This window comes from Macaca nemestrina, chromosome 4 (assembly GCF_043159975.1).
Source record: "Macaca nemestrina isolate mMacNem1 chromosome 4, mMacNem.hap1, whole genome shotgun sequence".
NCBI lineage: Eukaryota > Metazoa > Chordata > Mammalia > Primates > Cercopithecidae > Macaca > Macaca nemestrina.
In genome coordinates this window covers 85415179-85435429 of record NC_092128.1, presented here as the reverse complement: position 1 = coordinate 85435429, position 20251 = coordinate 85415179, and the positions used below count along the sequence as shown (strand labels likewise).

Sequence of the window (20251 nt, the reverse complement as noted above, 5' to 3'; positions counted from 1 at the left end):
CCATCTTGTAGGCATAAAATTAGGCTCTTAGAATGAAATTTTCTGTTCATTTGTAAATCTAGCCACTTCAAAATTAAAAATACGAAAAGCTTAAGAAAGGTCAATGGAAAACTGCCTTCTGATATTTAGGCAACCAGTCACTGTGTTTTATATTTCAATTCTCTGTGACAGGCAAAATATTTGCCTCAGTTATCTTTTCTGTCTTGATTACTAACATCCTTAATATCCCACTGCTTATACCTGTTCATTTCTTCTGAAAGTGTGTTTTCTTGACCTTCTTTGTAGAACATGTTGTGAATCATTGCTGGTCAAGGTAAGCTGTCACTGGTCAGGCAGAACTCACCAGGTTGGGAAGTCGAGATATTTTATTTAGGCTTGAAAAAAGAACACCTATTTCATAGAAATGATTTACTAACTTTTGCTATGATCTAGAGATAGTATTATTTATTAAGATACTAAATTCCTAGCAGTAATGTTTAAAAGTTTCCAATGCCATGGAAACATTTCTGCTTCAGCAAATGCCAGTCTTAGGAAGTACCCCAAAACTGCAAAATATTAGGGGCCAGTGTAAAAGGTTAACCAATAAATATGTGCCTCCAAATCAGGCCTTCAAATTTTTCTTTAGAAGAATAGTTTATTTCTCTTCTTATTTTCCTCTAAATTCCTATGAACACTTATTTTCTATTTTTCCTCCTTTTGACTTCTTAGATTTCATTTTCTTCTCTGACCAGCACAGCCACTCTTTCCTCAACTGCAGCCATAACTATATGCTGGCACACATGCACACAGACATCCGCACACTTTCTTTTTCTTTTTATCTTGAGACAGCTTTTTCTAATAAACATAGATCTGGCTCTAAATTAGGTGCTACTGGAAGTTGTCATAAACTCTGAAATTATTTCCAAGTGTTTAATTCACTTCCAGGAAAAGCTGGTTTCTATTATATGACTTTGCTACATATGGCACTGAATCTCTTAACATGAATGGGAATTTCTGGCTGTATATTTAAAAATGAGCTAAGGATTTCTATGCCTTAGCTTGAAAAAAATACAAAGATAACTGAACAAAAATGTTTTTTTTTAATTTTAATTAGTAAACAATCCCTTTTCTCTGGTGAGCTATTGGTTATTTTACTCAAGAGACAGCATCTTCAATCATTAGTTTATTTCTATTCTTGATGAGAATCTCTGTGTTTAGGATTTTGCTGATTTGGGATACAGGTTATCTTTAAAACAATTGTCAGTCTTCAGCATCTTATTTACACTGAGAAGGACTCAGCTGTGTCTTTTACTTATATTCTTGTCCATGAAATATGGTAACAAGTTTAAGCAACTTTTTATTGTTGATGATATTTACTTATTATTTTTTTTAATTTTTAATTTTTGTAGTTACTTAGTAGGTATATACATTTATGAGGCACATGAGATGTTTTGATACAAGAATTCAATGTGAAATAAGCACATCATGGAGAACGGGGTATCCATCCTTTCAAGCATTTATCCTTTGAGTTACAAACAATCCAATTATCCTCTTTAAGTTGTTTTAAAATGTGCAATTAAATTATTACTGACTGTAGTCACCCTGTTATGCTATCAAATAGTAGGTTTTATTCATTCTTTCAAACTATAAAAAGCTTTTTATTGAAGGAAAATGTACATACAGAAAAGCATTTATATCCAAAGGGCAGAGCTCGATGAATTTTCCCCAAATGAATATTCTGTAAGCAGTACCTGATCAGGAAACAAAATATTATCAGTATCTTAAAGTAAAAAAAAATTGTAGCTTTTGAATTCTATTGTATAATTTTGTTGATTTTTGCTTTTTAAAATAGACTTTATGATTTAGAGCAATTTTAAGTTCACAGCAAAAATGATGTTTGCTTTTACACTTTATAGGTAATCCTGAAAACGATATGCATTTTTCACACTGGCTTTCACATTGTATATTTTTTCCTCAAGTATACCTCCGAGAAATATGATGCATAAACTAAACCTGTCATACTAATTTGACTCACAACCTGTAAAATGATCCCTACTCCTACCGTGATGCCCTCAGTTTTAACACTCTTTGCTACAAACAACGTCATAATGTTGATGGTTATGCAAATATATTTATTAGCTGCCAGATTCTAGTCTTAATACAAGCATAAGGTATTCCTGCATATTAGCAAGTATGGTCTTCTTAGTTAGGAGAATTTTCTTGCATTGTGTGACTCTGTTTAACAGATGATAATATGGTTACTAAACTTATAGATCCTACTATGTCTGGGGCAGTGCCTTATGATTGCCTAGACAAAACTCAGGGATCTGGACTACAGTGGCAATCAAACCGGGAAATCCCATACTAGCTTTATTTGACTCTGCAAAGGCCAGAATTTCATGGGATCGATTGTCAGTACCTATGCTCAGAAACTCCCAAACCCCGATATACAGAGTTGTCCCTTCACACACACTCTGGTAAGCTCATCTATTGCATGAATCTATCTGAGTCTTCGATTCTTTCCTTCCATCTGGGAAACTACTCTAAATGCCCCCAAATTATCATTAAATTAATTTTATTTTTGCCATCCTTTCTTACATCAGTAACCCTCAAATAACTATACAGAGAGCTTAGTCGTCCCTTACCATATCAGTTGCAAATTGTTGGAAACACATGGATGGAGGCGTGGAGGAGGCTGAGGCCTCTGACTATGCATCTGTAGTCAGTGTTGGCATGAGACTCAGTATGTCCTGCCCCTGTGGCCTTCAGAGTCACATGTTTAGCTTTACAATGTAATCAAGAGTAATATTTCAACACTTTCTTGCTGTAAACACAAATAGATTTTTAACTTGGATCTGTTTTTTGTAGAGAGTTCTTAGAGTCTGTTTTCTCAGTTTTAAGAAAGTTGCCCAAGATTAAAGAGTAAAAGCTCTTTCTCTGTGACATCCATAGTGCAGCAGAGTCTTAAGATCCATAGTCTTTGTTTGGTTTTAGTGCAGTTTTCATAGTACTGGGTTTATTAGTTTTTTAGGGCTGCCGTAACAAAATGCCATGAAATAGGTGCCTAAAACAACAAGAATGTATTCACTCATAGCTCTGGAGGCTAGAATTCCAAATGTCAGCAGGTTATCCTCCCTCTGAAGGCTTTCTGGAAGAATCTTTTTCTGCTTCTTCCTAGCTTCTGGTGGTTTCCAGCAATCCTTGGAATTCTTTGTCTTACAGTGCATCACTGAGATCTTGACCTGTGTTATCAGATGGCCTTCTCCTCTCTGTGCCATTGTCTCTCTTTCCAGATTCTCCTCTTCTTATAAGGACACCAGTCATTGGATTAGGGTCCAGCTAAACTAACGTATTAATTTAAATACATCTAGAAAGACTCTATTTCCAATTAAGCTCACATTCAAAGGTCCCAAAAGTTAGGACTTCAACATATCTTTTGGGGGGAATTGATCCATCCCAATACTTGATAATCTATTAACTCTAAATCCAAACATCCATGGCCTTGGCATACTCTAAGAAAGTTAATTACTAAGTCCAATATATTAATAATACATTTTAAATCAGTCACTAATTTTATTTTGAGGAAACTATGCATTTTAATTTGCTCTGAGTATCTGTTTGTTTAGTTCTATTGTGCATTCAACTGCTTCTCTATCTTCAATACTTCTTGACTCTTGACAAAGACCAGTAGTGCCTAATATGATTAAATCACTTTTTTATAGAGAAGTTTATATGCCCCTGAGAAGTAGAGCTGCTAATTATGGATGAACGTGTTAAGATACTTTTATTTCATGTAATGTAACCTAATGTGCATTAATTATAGTGCAAGTCACCTTCACTCCAATTCAGGGAGCTAGCATGACAACAGTTTTAGATTCTAGGATGGCAGAAATACCTCTTTGATACTGTTCTATTACTAAAAATAAATCAACACTCATTAGACTCCTATGCTTAGTTGATAATTAACTGCTCACAAAGGTATGTATGTTGTGGAAATTAATGCAGCCAAGGCTTAAATGGGGTAGCTTTTGATTCAAAATGAAAAAATAATATGGCTCTTTTTTGTTTTAAACATGACATGTTATCTTATTGAAATGTATTTTTTTTCTAAAATATGAATAGTTCATATCAAATTGATGCATAGTACAGAAGGGAGAAATCTCTAGATGCCTTCAAGCAAGTATTATTTTACCAAATCTGTGTAATTCTTTAAAAAACTAACACTTCAGTTTTAAAACATCACTATTTAAAACACCATGTTATAACACCTTCATGTAAACTTATGACCAGGTTAATAAAGATATTAGTTTTGGATCATACATATCAACAAATAAATAGGACATTGTATGATTACATACTAACTTAATGTTGAGCTGATAAATACAATATAGAGATAAATTTTTATAATCATAATCATCTTCTTTTATTTATATCCTGCTCCTACTGAGATGAATCTCTGGTTACATTTACATATTGAATTACAAAGTTAAAACTAATGATGGGATCAATTATGCCCCATACTGAGCTGTGCACTTTGGAATGACTTTGAGAAAACAGGAGGGTCAAAAAAAAAAAAAAAAAAAGCATACACAGGCACAGTGGTTTCAAGATTATGCTAACAGATAAGCAAAGGAAGAACTGTAATGGACAATAATTTGTGTTTGTCAAAGAAATTAGGCTTCTTTGGTGCAAAACCTAAAGTACATTTTTAATATAAACATTTCTGAGAATTACAAAATGTATAGAATGGGTCACGCTGAATGGTTTATTTAGGGTACATATATAAGGACAAATGTATTACGAATTATTGTATGACTGTTTATTTGTTCTTATAATTTCTTTATTGTACTTTTAATGTGTTTGCTGTGTCTCGATTGAAATATAGTTTCCCCCATGTTAGACGTTGTCATGTAGAATTTGACACTATCCCCCTTTCTCTTTTTCTAGCTGCATAATAAATGTGCTTCTCATCTAAAACCTGAATGTGACTGTGGACCTTTGAAGGACCATATTTTACCACCCACAACAATCTGTCCAGTGGTACTGGTGAGTTTTTCCTTATCATTCTGCTATAACTCAGGGTTGCTGTGACTAATCAGTATCGTATACCATTAAAAGCTTCTAGAGATAATTTTTCATCAATCAAGGTAGAAGTATATAGATCTAAAATACATCATTCCTCTGGAACAGAACACCTTTGCCCACTATATTTCCTTTTTCCTTCATGTCACAATACGCTTTTTAGAACGGTATGCTTGAACTGAAGCTTACTCAGGTTTTATCACTTAGTCATGCTGTACTTACCAGGAATTGTAAAGGCAGAACACTTCAACATTTTATATATTTTATAGATCTAGCTTCCCAGAATAATGAAATTATTCTTATGGGCAATTTTGCTGGAGATGCACATTGTGTGTCTGCAACGTTGAGGGCTCTCATCTAGGTTAGAGGCTACCTAAAGTGATGATACAACCATGAAGAAAGTTATGCACTGCTATTGCTGTGTTTTAAAAAATTTGTATTGAACAACAAATTTAACTACCTGCAAAATAATTACTTAATTCAATAAATATAGAAGTGAAAATGCATGAGTAAAGTAACTCTGAAAAAAACGAACCTTGGTAGGAAGAGAAGCAGATACTCATATTCAAACAATATTCAAACAATATTCATATTCAAAATCCAAATTGCCTCAAAAGTTAAACAGTTATTTCAAAAAACAAACTATTTTATATCCATGATGCACTTCTCATTTTGAAAAAAAACAACATGGAAATTAAATGGCTGGAACTTCCATTTGATATAATAAAATTATAACAACTAAGAAATGTTAGAAAAATACTTTTCTAAAGGTCAACCTAGAAATTAATCATATTACTCATTTTGTACCACTTGTGATTCATTTTGTAATTATATCTGTAAAATACTGGTTGTATTTTAAATGTCTTTATTTAAAAAAATTATTAAAAACTCTTCATTTTCTCAAACTACAAAAATAGAGGAAAAGAAAATACCTCAGTATTGCTGAGTATAGCAATAACTAATTCTAAATTTCCTTTCTTCATGTAAGGTTTGTTAGACATCCTATGGTAAATAAGATTAATTAAATATAATGAGAGCCATATATAAATACTTTACATTTTAGGTTAATTTAGTGTTGTTTTTATTCATTTAAGTATCGTCTTGAAGACTTCTAGAATTTTTGTATTATTTATATTCTTCTTTTAAAATACAGCAATTTTATTGGTTTAGATGCATTTTTGATCTCAGATGTTAACTCTAAGATGAGATCTGCGATTCCTTCCTACTATCCATCTGCCTGTGCAAAAAGACCCCCCTCAGTTCATTGAGTCTGGGGACTGCCTCCTTGACCCGCTTATGTCAATCCCTAGTTATATAAATTCAAACATAAGGTGTATTCTTTTTGTTATGCTATCACTTCTTTGTTTGAGAGAATCAAATGTAAAGAGCATGTGTATGTGAATTTTCTTGTCTTTGAACAATCTTGCAAAACCTTTCATTGCTACTTTTAGACATTTTTTATTCTGAAGATTTATCTCCAATGATTAAATATCCCCACAGTTTTAATACTGATTTGTATCTCACCGTTTGCTGTTTACCATTTTTGTGGTACTATCTACTCTGAAGTGTGTGATGACTATTGAGCATTCATCCTTCCAAAATGTCTACCTTTCATTGACTTCCGTTATACCTCACTCCTGGTCCTTTCTCTGTTTCTCTGGATACTTGCTTCCAGTATCTTTCCTGGGTTCACAATGTCGACATGCCCATGTTGGTGCATCCCTGGATTCTACCGTCCTATGTCATGGCGTTCCTCTCTCAGTATTCTTCTCGATGAGATCTTGTTTATTCAGTTGATTGTATTACCATGTTAATGTATATTCAGCTCATCCTCCTAAATTCCAAACCTAGAACTGCCACTTGCAGGACCCATATTATTTTAAGTGTAACATTCCCAATATATTATTATTAATGAAATAATTATACCTCTTTTGATTGAACATATATACTATCCCAGGGACTATGCTAAAATATTATTTAATTTTTCAGTAAATATTCATTGCATGCCTAGTATGTGCCAAACAGTATTATAGGTAGGAAAGAAAACATTAAAAGCAAAGGTAAATCTTTGCTTTTATGGAGGTTACATTCCAGCAGGGGTAATGTAGACAATAAACAATAAAAATAAATAAATTATTTAGTACCTGGTTGTACTAAAATATATAAATAGAGTAGAATGTTGATTCCTGAAGATATGAAGAGGGGAGGACTGGGGAGATGTTGGTCAAAGAGTACAAAATTGCAGTTATGTAAGATGAATAAGTGTAGAAATCCAACGTACAGCATGATGACTATAGCTAATATTGTATAACATGGCTGGGCACGGTGGCTCACCCATGTAATCCCTGCATTTTGGGAGGTCGAGGTGGGTGGATCACTTGAGGTCAGGAGTTCAAGGCCAGCCTGGCCAACATGGTGAAACCCCATCTCTACTAAAAATACAAAAAAATCAGCCGTGCGTGGTGGCAGGTGCCTGAGGCAGGCGAATCTCTTGAACCCAGGAGGTGGAGGTTGCAGTGAGCCAATATTGCACCACTGCGCTCCAGCCTGAGTGACAGAGTGAGACTCTGTCTCAAAAAAAAGTATATATATCTATATACGTGTATGTGTGTGTGTGTGTGTGTGTATACACACACACACACACAAAGGTAACTATATGAGGAGATGGATATGTTAATTTGCTTGACTATAATAATCACTTCACTATGAATATTTACACTATTGAAAACAAAATAACAACAAATTTATTTATAGATCAAATTGGCATTTATTCATGAATTAGGACAGCCTCCATTCTACAGAGTAGAATGAGAGCTCCCACTAGACCTAGAACAGTGGATTTTGTAAGGTGGGAACAAGAAACACAACAATACAAAACAAAAGCTGATTGTTTAACATCATGTTATTTCAGGTTACTCTTTAGGTAAAGAGTTAAAGCAGAGGTTACATCCTTATTATACCAAGTCAGGTAGACTTGAATTTCACATTTTCAGAAACAACTGATGTGTTTGGGGATCAGTTTGCTTCCTTAAAATTTCAGCTTGATTATGTGACACTTTAGTACAAGTTGTTTGTACTAAAGTTTGGTTTACATTTTGGTTTGGTCTGGTCTGTTGGGACCTCCCGTAGGAGCTCAGTCCAAAACAATGGCCTTTGATAATTTTTATTTAACAATATCAAAACATTAATTGTACAGTAATCATATGCCTTAAATACATACAATAAATAAGTACTGGTTTTGTTTAAATTGTTAAGGGAAAAATCAAAGCAGAGAAAGAAGAAATGTTGGTTTGCAGTGATAAAAGAGGCAGTCAAGATATTCACTGACGAAATAGTTGAGTAGAGTTGAGTGATTTGAGGGAGTCACCCCTGTAGCTATCTGCGACATAACTTCACTGACAGATTCTGAGGCAGTAGACACTTGACGGATCTCAAAGGCATTGGGGGGTTTAGTGACTAGCCCTGAGTGTATAGGAGGAAAAATAGGAGTTCAAAGTTATCATAAGATTTTTATATTGAGTGGGACAATTTAGGCCATTGTAAAATCTTTAGCCTTTACTCTGAATAAAATAGGAAGCCATTAGAGGACTCTGCCCAGAACCAGAACTTATCTGACTTATATTTTAAAAGGAACAGTCTGTGCTGTGTTGAGGGGGCAACAATGGCAAAAAGATATAACACTTCTGTTTTCTCAAAGAAATAGAAAGCTGGGTGAGTAGCTACAGTGAGGATGGTGCAAGATGTATAAGAAGCCTGTGGGAACAAAATGGATCAAAGAAACAGTGTGATTTTCGAGGAGAAAAGAGCAGCTACCTCTGGTTAGTAATCATCCATTTAGTATAAAATTCCAGTCAGCTTGGATGAGTATATGTCTCTACTCATATTCATTCATATTTATCTAGTTACATTCCAGCTTTATGAATGGAATAGGCATAGCCCAGTCTTCATGTGACTGTGTTTTTTGGCAAATGTGATATACAGAGAGGGCAGCCAGAGAGTTGAGAATATATGCAAAGGAGTAATTGTAAGGCTTAACCATGGAATTTAAGCTGGAAATAAGGGAAGTAAGGACATTAAATATGAGGTACAGTAATAGATTTTAGGAATAGCACATTGTAAATTACAGTGAAGTCAAAGGTTGTTGGAATCAAGGATAATGGTGTCAGGTTGAGAGTGAGTGAGGTAGGAATTGAGATTATGAAGGAGTATATTTATAAGTAACACAATATATGAATTCATTTTGTTTTCACAGTGACAACATAAGATAAACATTATAATTGTTTCCATTTTACATATGAGGAAACTGAGAAACAAAGAGGTTAAGTAAATTTCCCAGTGTCCCATGAGTAGTACTTGGCAATTTAGAAGTGGAGCCCGAGTGGTTATCACTCTAGAGCTGTGCTCCGAGATTTTCATCGCCACCCTTTCTCCAAATCCCAATAGAGAGATTTTATCTGTCATATCTCAGCTACTGGATCCTTCACACCCCACCTTTCCCAAACTAGAAACCTAAGCAGCATTTTTTATTTCTTTTCTGGAATATCAGATTACTCAATTCTATTTTAATGTTCTTAATCCTGCCTCTTTACTTCAGCCCAACTGTGACTGTCTCATATACCAGCCTTACAAATTTTCTTTTAGGATTGTCCCAGTAGCTTCCTTGTGAACTACCTCCTTTCTGTACATCCCAACCTGCTTCCTGGGTCAACTTTCAAAGAATGCAAATATCATAAGTCTCTCTCAGTCATAAAATATTTTTGGTGATTCCCTATTTGAATCCCAAATGCTCTAAAATGGTAAACAAGGCTCTTTAACTGGATTAACCTACTCATTCTCTCCTACAGTACTTTATCCACTGGAAATCAAGGATAATTGAACTGCTCGTAATTCTTTAAGTACACCTGTTCTCTCAAGCCTTTGGGGTCTCGTATGTGTTAATAAATCAATCTAAATCACTTCGCTTTAAAATTTTGCCCACCTCACTAAGTAAGAATTAAAAGGTTACTTTCTTGTCATGGAATAAAAATATTGACAATTGTACACATTAACTATTTAAATGATCATACTTCAAACAAAGTAATGAAACTGTTCTGCCCACAAAATTGCTTAATCTGCTCCAGCTGATAGGCTCTGAGCCTTTTCAGTCTGTGAATCTTCAGTAACTTTCCAGGAATAATTTCACACTTCATGACCTGTAGCCCTTCATTTAAAGCAAATCATTAGTCCTGACATATATCATGTTGTTTTGTTTTTTATTTTTTAATACCAGTTTCTTCTTTAAGAAATTGTATGCCACAGTTTCTTGTGCTAATCTTCTGTAAGAGGAGCAAGTGAGGTTCAGACTCAGTTAATACAAAGTGGATATTGATATTATCTCTATCATATTATAGAAAATATTAAAGAACTTAAGATGCCTATTTTATTCTTTTCCTTAGTCTTTGACTCTGTAGTTAGGAACTGGTTATCGAATGACCTCTATAAATACAGCGTGGGTCCTTAATTTCTGGTTGAAGCTCACATAGCCTTGTAACTTAATGACATATCACAAGGTCAAGATCCATAGCCAATGTCTTCTTATATTTTTGAACACCTTCTCCAGCGTCATTAAAAAAAAATTTGTACCATCCTTCTCAGCCTTTCCATCCCTCCCCAATAGTTGTTTTAAGCTGTAGGTTAATGATTCAGTAGATATATGCTCACCATTTCCAGAGGTTAGCAAGGTAAGCATCTCCTCTGCACTGATGAAATGCTTTTTATAAGCATGCACTACAAATGGCTTCCACAAATAATTGACCTTGATAATGTCTATTGCCATAAAAATTGGTTAAAATCAAGTAGTCTGAAATTAAAATCATTATCAGATGATTTTTTTCATTCAAATAAAAATTAAACAATGATTCCCTACATCATATATAATTAGTTTTCTGAGGTTGTAATTGGCATCCCGTATCTTTTGAAAGTACTATCAAAAACCTGTATTACTTAAAATTTATTTAATGCGGGATTTAGTCAAGATTTTTCCATAACTGTGTTTAGGTACTTAGAATGCTTTAAAAAAAATGTTCTGGTAACAATTATAGCTATAGTTCATTTACTGCCATATTGAAGACAGATCAGAAACTGTTTACAAAGATAGATTTCCTTAAATCCTCCCCTTATTGTACTTCCAAACAAATGTAGGATGAATCCCAACTCATCGAGACTCATAAGCTGCTTAATTTCTATAAAAGGCCATTAACCCTTCCCAGTTGATTGTCAAAACAGATGTTCTGCCTTTAATAGAATATATTTAAAAACTGCATTCTTGGTTCTTGCTACAGATAACACACTGAAATCTTAGCTGTCCAATCCAAAACAAAATGACATTGCAAATAAATTTTAATAATCTCACATGGAATATGGCCTAATGAGGCCATATGCAAGCCACTCACTCTTCTATGTTCTAATTTACCCCTAACTCAAGACAGATGTAGTCTATGTTGTTTTAGCCCTTTGCAGTTTTGCTTAAATTAAATTGGGCTTCAACAATTATGTCATCAGCCTGCAATGAAAGGGATTTTTTAAAATTAATCATATAAAACTCCCTATTTTAACAAAAAAAGGTATGTTGGAAAATCCTTCATTACCTGACAAAAGTTCTTCTCAATTCTGTTTATCATGGTGTTATCTCTTAGACTTCATCTGTCATTACCATCATGTTTCATTTTTTTTGTACTTAAGAAGCTTACAGTTAAATTTATACTAACATTGAACTATGATGTTGGAATATACGTTATTTATTTGTATGTTTTATTATATAACTTTATTACTATTCTATTCATAAGTTTCTCTTCTGTTTCTCTATAATGGCTTAAGTTCATACTTTTAAAATTATTTTGGATAGCACATAAATTTGTGAAGTCACAGAAATAGATGAACTAGGCCTATAGAATCCCTTTGATTTTAGAGTAATCTCATAGAGTAAGCTACAAATCTGATCAATTTCTCTAGAATTATATTTTAGTTTTATATTCATTCTAAGTTTTATATCTTTTTTATAAGGTAAAGTGGCTCTATAAGAGTGCACATGTTTATGTAATTATTTTTCAGTTTTGGAGGGGCTTTTGTTCAATTAATTCTGCCACTATCAAACTATCACAAGAACAGAAAACCAAACACCGCATGTTCTCACTCATAGGTGGGAACTGAACAATGAGATCACTTGGACTCAGGAAGGGGAACATCACACACCGGGGCCTATCATGGGGAGGGGGTAGGGGGGAGGGATTGCGTTGGGAGTTATGCCTGATGTAAATGACGAGTTGATGGGTGCAGCACAGCAACATGGCACAAGTATACATATGTAACAAACCTGCACGTTATGCACATGTACCCTACAACTTAAAGTATAATAATAATAAATAAATTTAAAAAAAAAAAGAAGACTTGAGATATCTCATGACAAAAATCACATTTTAAACTTTGAAGAGTAAACTCGAGCAGATTATCACAAAAATCATTTCTGTTGTATTTACCTCCATGATTTAGTTTTGTTTTCTGTGTGTAAGCATTTTGTGTTATAATTTAAAAACAATGTTCTTATTTTAATTTAACTTTTAGGTTCAGGGGCACATGTACAGATTTATTATATAGGTAAACTTGTGTCATGGGGGTTTGTTGTACAGATTATTTCATCACCCAGGTACTAAGCCTACTACGCATTAGTTCTTTTTCCTCATCCTCTTCCCCCCACCCTCCGCCCTCCGTCGTTGTTGCCCTTTATCTGTCCATGTGTTCGCATCATCCAGCTCTCACTTATAAGTGAGAACATGTGGTATTTGGTTTTCTGTTCCTACATTAGTTTCCTAAGGAAAATGGCCTCTAGCTCCATCCATATTCTTGCCAATAACACAATCTATCTTGAAGAGCAAGGTTCTTAATTCTCTAACAAAGAGGTTAATTACTTAGCCATTTTTTCCATATCAATATCAATATTTTAGTGTCGATAAATTGGAATCATGAATGACATAGTTTTAATATGCCTATTATTTAAAGTTGAAGTTGTATAATATATAAGTAACCATTGTTTTATACAAATTGTGATTTTTACTTCTTAAAGGTACCTTAAAGATCATTGCATTATTTTATATACAACATCTGCAGTGCCAGCTTCCTACTGTTTATACTTCCTCTGTTTCCTCTTTCCTTCCTTCTTTCTTTTCTTCCTTTTTCTTCCCATTAATTTTTACTAAAGTCACTGGAGCTAAACATCCACATAAGAGCAGTTCTCTTCTCTCCTGCAATTCAGAGTAAACTAGATGAAGCATCCAAAGAGATTAAATATTATGGTGTGATAAATATTCACTTATAGGAGCTCTAGAGGTGGGACTCTTAATCCATCCTAAGGGTAAACAGTAAATGTCTGAGCATAAATAAGTATTTTGAAGCAAATTGTAATGTGACATTTACATAAATAGTCTCAGTGACAAGATAGTACATAGTGTGATCATGAAACTCCAAAATATTTTTTAAAGGTTATGTGTAAGGGTGAGGCTGGAGAGGGAGGTCCAAGATAATGGCTTCCTGGCCTGTCTTGTCAAGGAGATTGGCTTTATCCAATATAAATATGAGCTTAAATGATTAACTTTGTGTTGTAGGAAGACATCTTTGCTAGCAATGTGGTGTAAAATAAATGTAAAACAGGGAGCAGAAGAGATAAGAGAGTATCAGTGGGAGATTGCAATGTGAATAGTCAAGATACACCAACAGAGGAAGAAAATTAGGTAACCAGGAGAGAAAACTGTAGCAGAGAGTAGAATATTAGGATTTGATGTGATTTCAAAATAGATTATATTCAGATGATGGTGAGATCCAATATGCAGCCATGAATCTGAGTGGCTCAACTGATGTGCAGGGGATGTTCATTAGATTTTAGAAAGTAAGGGAACTCTGAGAATGGCTTATTGGATGTTATCCTTAAAACCACCCAGGATAGTTGCAGAGTCTTAAAAATAGTTTTTACTTGACAGTATGAATAAGGGTAGAGAGGAGAACTATTAGATTTCATGAACCTCGAACGTAAAGAGAATCTACTTTGGAGCTGGACAAGTGGTAATTTTGATGGAAGGCCAATATATTGCCCTTAAAACTATAGCACTTGAAAGGATTGGGAGAGGGAGCTGCCTCTTTTCAGAAGTGTTATTAGCAAAAGTGGCAATCATTTGGAGAGGAGAGGATAATTTGTTTTATTGCACAATGGTTCCAGAGAGTCCAGTGAAAAGTTTGAGAAAAGAGGAGAAGTGTGGAAGATTGATGAGAGAGAGAGAAAGGAAGGGAGGAAGGAAGAAAGGAAGGGAGGAAGGAAGAAAGGAAGGGAGGAAGGCAGGCAGGCAGGAAGGAAGGAAGTGGGGGAGGGAAGGAGGGAGGGAAGGAAGAAAAGAAGGAAGGAAGGAAGGAAGGAAGGAAAGGAGGGGAAAAGAAAGAAGAGACGGAAAGAAAAGAAAGAAAGAAGAGAAAGAAAGAAGAGAGACTAATGATAGCCAGAAAGTGTAGAAGACTAGAGTCCAGAGTTCTAACATGAACTCCTAATCTGTGGGCAAGTCATTTCCATCCAATAGTTTCAGAATGGTGACAAATGACTTGTGTATGAAATATAAAAAGAATTTATATAAATCAATAATAAGCAAACAATTCAATTGAAAAGGGCAAGGGACCTAAACAGGCATTTGAACTAAGTCTATTTATAAACCACCTATAAACATATGAATATGTACTCACCATTATTACTTATCAAGAAAATTGATATTAAATATCAGGAGATAACACTAGACACTGAAGAGAATGATACAAGCACATTAAAAAGCCTAAGCTTTGTTAAGATGGAGCCAAATTGTTCATCCATTGCAAGTGAGAGAGTAAATTGGTTCAGTCACCTTAGAACTCTGGCAATATACCAATTGTATTTTAATCCTGGGATTTTCACTAGCTTTGTGATAAGAAGCAAGCTATTAACATTTTGTCCCTCTGCATTCCATTTATAAATAAAATCAAATGAGTTAATTCATGAAAATTGCTAACAACTATGCATAGCTGGTGGTGAGTGCTAGGATATCATCTAATATTGCTATTATAAGTGTTATGCTGTAATTTGAAAAGTGAATTTTAACATTTTATTATACCATAACTATGTACTCAAAAAAATTTTAAAATAATAAAGAAAAATAATGTAAACACTTAAAAACCTGTCATACAGCTATATAAGAAGAATCACAATTAATATATAAATAGAAACACTATTAAAATTACCTTCCTGGTTTTTAGATTTTTTTTCACCTTTTTAAAGTTTACCTGAATATACCATGTGGCATTCTATTTTAACACTTAACTTGATATCATTAAATGTTTATGTATTTCCACATACTATGGGACATCACTATTAATGCTTGCATAATCTCATTAAGTAAAGATGTCATATTTTAGTTGAAACTGTTTTTATCTAGCATCTTTTCAATTCCTCATTGTGTGATTATAAGTAACATGATAGTGAACATCTTTATGAAGAATAGTTTCTTCTGGCCTTTCTCTACTCAAAAGTGCAAAGGATCATTTTTCCCACACTGTGTTATTTTGTCCTACAAATGATTTAGCATTTACAGTTGTTTAATTCTTTCTGTACTATAAAACCATTCCTAATGAAGAAAATAATGATTAAATATTTCCTAAAACAGAAAATTTGCCTTAGAATAGAAACTTATTTACAATTTTGAAATCATTTTTAGATGATTATTTATCTCACTTTTGAACTTAACTATATTATTACTATCCATTAGCAGGAAATGATGGGATGTGAAACAATGAACATGTGCAACACTATATCCCTTTAGACCAGTTATGGTGTGTTCTTCCTGGAATACATTCTCTTGTTATAATATCTGATGAACCTTTAAGAATAGAGTTGATACAATGAGAACACATGGACACAAGAAAGGGAACATCACACCCCAGGGCCTGTCGAGGGGTCGGGGGTTAGGAGGGGGAGAACATTAGGACAAATACCTAATGTATATGGGGCTTGAAACCTAGATGATAGGTTGATAGGTGCAGCAAACCACCATGGCACATGTATACCTGTGTAACAAACCTGCACATTCTGCACATGTATCCCAGAACTTTAAAGTAAAATTTTAAAAAGCAAGAATAGAGTTAATAAAAATATCATCAAAATAAGTTATGAAGCTTATTAGTTCACAGAAAGGACAACAAAACTATTTGAAAATGTATATTTTAAAATATTGTTTAGTTTTCAAATGAATTAATCCTGTTTTACTCTTGTAAACATAATTTTTAAAATTATAAATATTTATTAAAATTATAAATATAAAATTATAAATTTTATTATTTATTGATACATAATATTTGTACATATTTATGGGGTACATGTAATATTTTATAACATGCATAAAATGTGTAAAGATCAGGTCAGGGTATTTAGGGTATACATCACCTTGAGTATTTTATTATTTCTTTATGTTGGGAAGTTCTCTCTTCTAGCTATTTTGAAACATACAATGTGTGAAACTATTGTCATCCTACTCTACTATTGAATATTAAAATTTATTTCTTCTATCTAACCACGTGTTTGTATCCATTAACCAACCTTTCTTTATCCTCCTACTCCATAAACATGCAAACTCTTCCCATCCTCTGATAACCATCATTCTACTCTCTACCTGCATGGAATTAACTTTTTAAGTCCCACATATGAATGAGAACATGTGATATTAATCTTTCTGTGCTTGGCTTATTTCACCTATCATAGTGACCTCCAATTCCATCCGTGTTGCTGAAACTTAAAATGGTTCCAGTTCTACATCTCTTTTTTCTTCACTGTAACTCTGAAAACTTGGCTAAGTTGTGATGTTGCTGAAGGAGCGATCTACGTATCTCTACCTATAACACCCTCAGAAAACCATATGTCATATTAACTTCTCCTCTTCTTCCGATGTTGCTTGCTCTTCCACAATTTTAAGAATTCTACTAAATTATGCATTGTAAATATGGTGATTAAGTCTTAAATAGCATAGAGTATGTTAAATCTTTCCTTAGAGCATGTGTTTAACTAAGTCATTATTTCTCAGCAATGTCAGAAAGTTTGTTAGGAAGTAGAAGTATGGTATATGTGTCTTTCTCACAGCTCCAGTAGTATGGAAACTTTCTGTATATTTTTTCATTAGACTTAATTCTAATCAGCAAGAGTTGATCATGACAATCCCAATGCTACACATCAGCTAATTCAAGGAGGATGGGAAATACTCAAATCCTCTGTGATTCTGAAATTTGAAATTTGAATTCTCTGTAATATTGTTTCTAGGCTAGTTATAAAACTTCCAGAAATGCAGAGTCTGGTTGGGAGGTGTGAACATATAACTAAGGATGTATCATACTGCACTGAGCTTCAACTTTTATTTCACATCATTATGGCTGTTTCACCCTTCTTTTAAATTTACCTCTTTAACCTTTAAGCAAAGTTACTGAAGTCATCTATTTTCTTGAAATCCTATGTCATCTACCGAAGGTTTGTGCCTATGCAACATTCTTTTTTGTTGAAAGAGCAGGGATAAAGCACATTGTCAGCTCTCAATAAATGTTTCATCAGTGTCATTACTTAATATTCATTTAATTAATATTCATTATAGATCAATTCATAATTGTCATCATAGTAATGATAGGCAAAAAGAAACCTCATTTTTCCATATTTTGGAAATCTAACTCAGACTCAGTTTCATGGTATTATTCATAAAGGATAGCTGCTTTTTATTTATTTAATTTTTTAAATGTGTAGGATTACATTCTCACTGATTCAAATTCTGGAACATATTAAGAACTAGGGTGCTAATACTATTTATAAAATATGTTTAAATCCATTCTGGTTTAAAATATTCTACATGTACATATATTTTAAAGAGACATAGCATAAGAAAACTGGAAGGGACCCAGCCTCACTAACTGATGATTTGATCATCTTACCCTTGGGAGGTTAACCAACCATTTATCTGTTACATTGTCTTATATTGGTTTTATTGCTTTCTGACAAACTATCTTTACATTGAACTAGTTTATATTATGTAAAATATGTATAATTATAAACAGGGTCTAGTCTAAAAGAAAAAGTTCTAGTGTTATGCACAATTGTTTTTGTTTCTACCTAAGTGCATAAGGTAGGGTTGTATACTTAAAGGGTTTTTTTAAACGGGGATATGTGTGTGTGTGTATATCCTATATATTTACTATATATATAGGATATTTGTGTATATATATAATATATACTGTATATATAGGATGTGTGTGGATATATATCCTATATATACTGTATATATAGGATATTTGTGTGTATATCCTATATATATACTGTCTATATATCCTATATGTATAGCTGTACCCAGGGTAAGCAGCAATAATTTTTTTCAAAAAACAAACTCGTGCCACATTGGGTTTGCCATGATATATGGAGAAGTCAAAACAAAAGCCCAATAAGACACGAACTGGAAGTTCAGCTAAGAAGAAATCTGATGAAAATCTTTCATTTTAATAAATGAACAATTGAGATGTTAATATATTCAGGATGCGGTGTCCTATGGATTGACTCTTGACACCCAGGAGTTCACAGTCAAGAAAATTAATTAGGCCATCATGCCTATGATTAATTTAAAATGTCAGTTTTCTTCACTGACCTCAAACCTAGAACAAACAACAAAATTTAAGTATCTAAAAACCTATTACAGGTAGAAATGTTCTAAAACTTTAAGTTCAGATCATAGGTGTCTATGTAACATCTAGAAGGTACATTGAAATTGCTGTGAAACTTATATTCCCCAAATCAAAAATAATAATGAAGTCATAAAAAATTCTTTAAAAATTGTATTTACATGATTTTGGTTGCTTTTTTGCAGTTTTTGTTTTCTTCACTTTATCTTTAGTTACCATAATAATTTTACTTATTTATAGGATGAAGAATGATATTTTGATGCAAGTATGAAATATGCAGATTAAATCAGAGTAATTAGTATAACCATCACCTAAAACACTTACCCTTTCTTTGTACTAGAAATATTCATAATTCTCCATTCTAGCTTTTTGAACATATACAATAAATTATTGTTAGCTGTATTCACACTATAGTGCTATAGAACATAACTTACTTATTATATCTAGCTGTAATTTTGTATCAGTTAACCAGCTTCTCTCTTTGCTCTTCTCATCCCTAACTTCTCAGACTCTGATAACCACAATTCTACTCTTTTCTTCCATGAGCTCAGTTTTTTAGTTCCCATATATAAGTGAGAATGTGATATCGATCTTTCTGTGCTTGACTAATTTAAGTTAACATAATGCCCTTCAGGTTCATCCATGTTGCAAAAAATAACAAGGTCCGATTTCTTTTTATGGTTGAATAGTATTCCATTGTGTATATATAACATAATTATTTTATCCACTCATCTATTGATGGACATTTAGGTTGATATCACATCTTAGCTATTGTGAATACTGCTATTATAAACATGGGGGTGAAGATGTCACTTTGATACACAAGTTTCCTTTCCTTTGGCTAAATACCCAGTAATCGGATTCCTGGATTATATGATAGTTCTATTTTTAGTTTTTTTGAGGAACCTCCATACTGTTTTTCATAATAGTTATACTAATTAACATTCCTTCCAACAATGTATGAATTCCTTTTTCTCTGCATCTTACCCAGTATTTCTTATTTTTTTGTCCTTTTGATAATAGTCATTCTAACTGGTGTGAGATGATATCTTATTGTGGTTTTGATTTGCATTTTCCTAATGATTAGTGATGTTGATCATTTTTAATACACTTTTTGGCCATTTGCATTTCTTCGTTTGAGACATGTCTTTCAGATTCTTTTCCACCTCTTAATGGGATCATTGCTGTTATTATGAGTGCTTTTCAGTTGCTTGAGTTCCTTGTATAGTCTAGGTGAAAAGCCCTTGTCAGATAAATAGTTTGTAGATATTTTCTCCCAATCTACAGATTGTCTCTTCACGCTGTGATTGTTTTCTTTTCTGAGCAAAAACTTTTTAAAAGTTTCATATAGTCCTGTTTGTCCATTTTTCTTTTTGGTATCTGTGCCTTTGTAATCTTATCCATAAAAATCTTTGCTCAGACCAGTGTCCCAAAGAAATCCCCCTCT

At 33.4% G+C, this 20251-nt stretch overlaps 1 protein-coding gene across 21 annotated transcripts in view; it reads left to right on the top strand.

Annotated features, from left to right (window-relative positions):
- The window catches only part of LOC105475613 (diacylglycerol kinase beta), an 835473-nt gene that overhangs the window by 301260 nt on the left and 513962 nt on the right, over positions 1–20251 (top strand). For all 21 annotated transcript variants that reach the window (XM_071094904.1, XM_071094900.1, XM_071094901.1 and 18 more), the window contains one exon: positions 4927–5025. In XM_071094904.1, coding sequence (XP_070951005.1) covers positions 4927–5025 — 99 coding nt within the window. The remainder of the gene's footprint in view (positions 1–4926; positions 5026–20251) is intronic.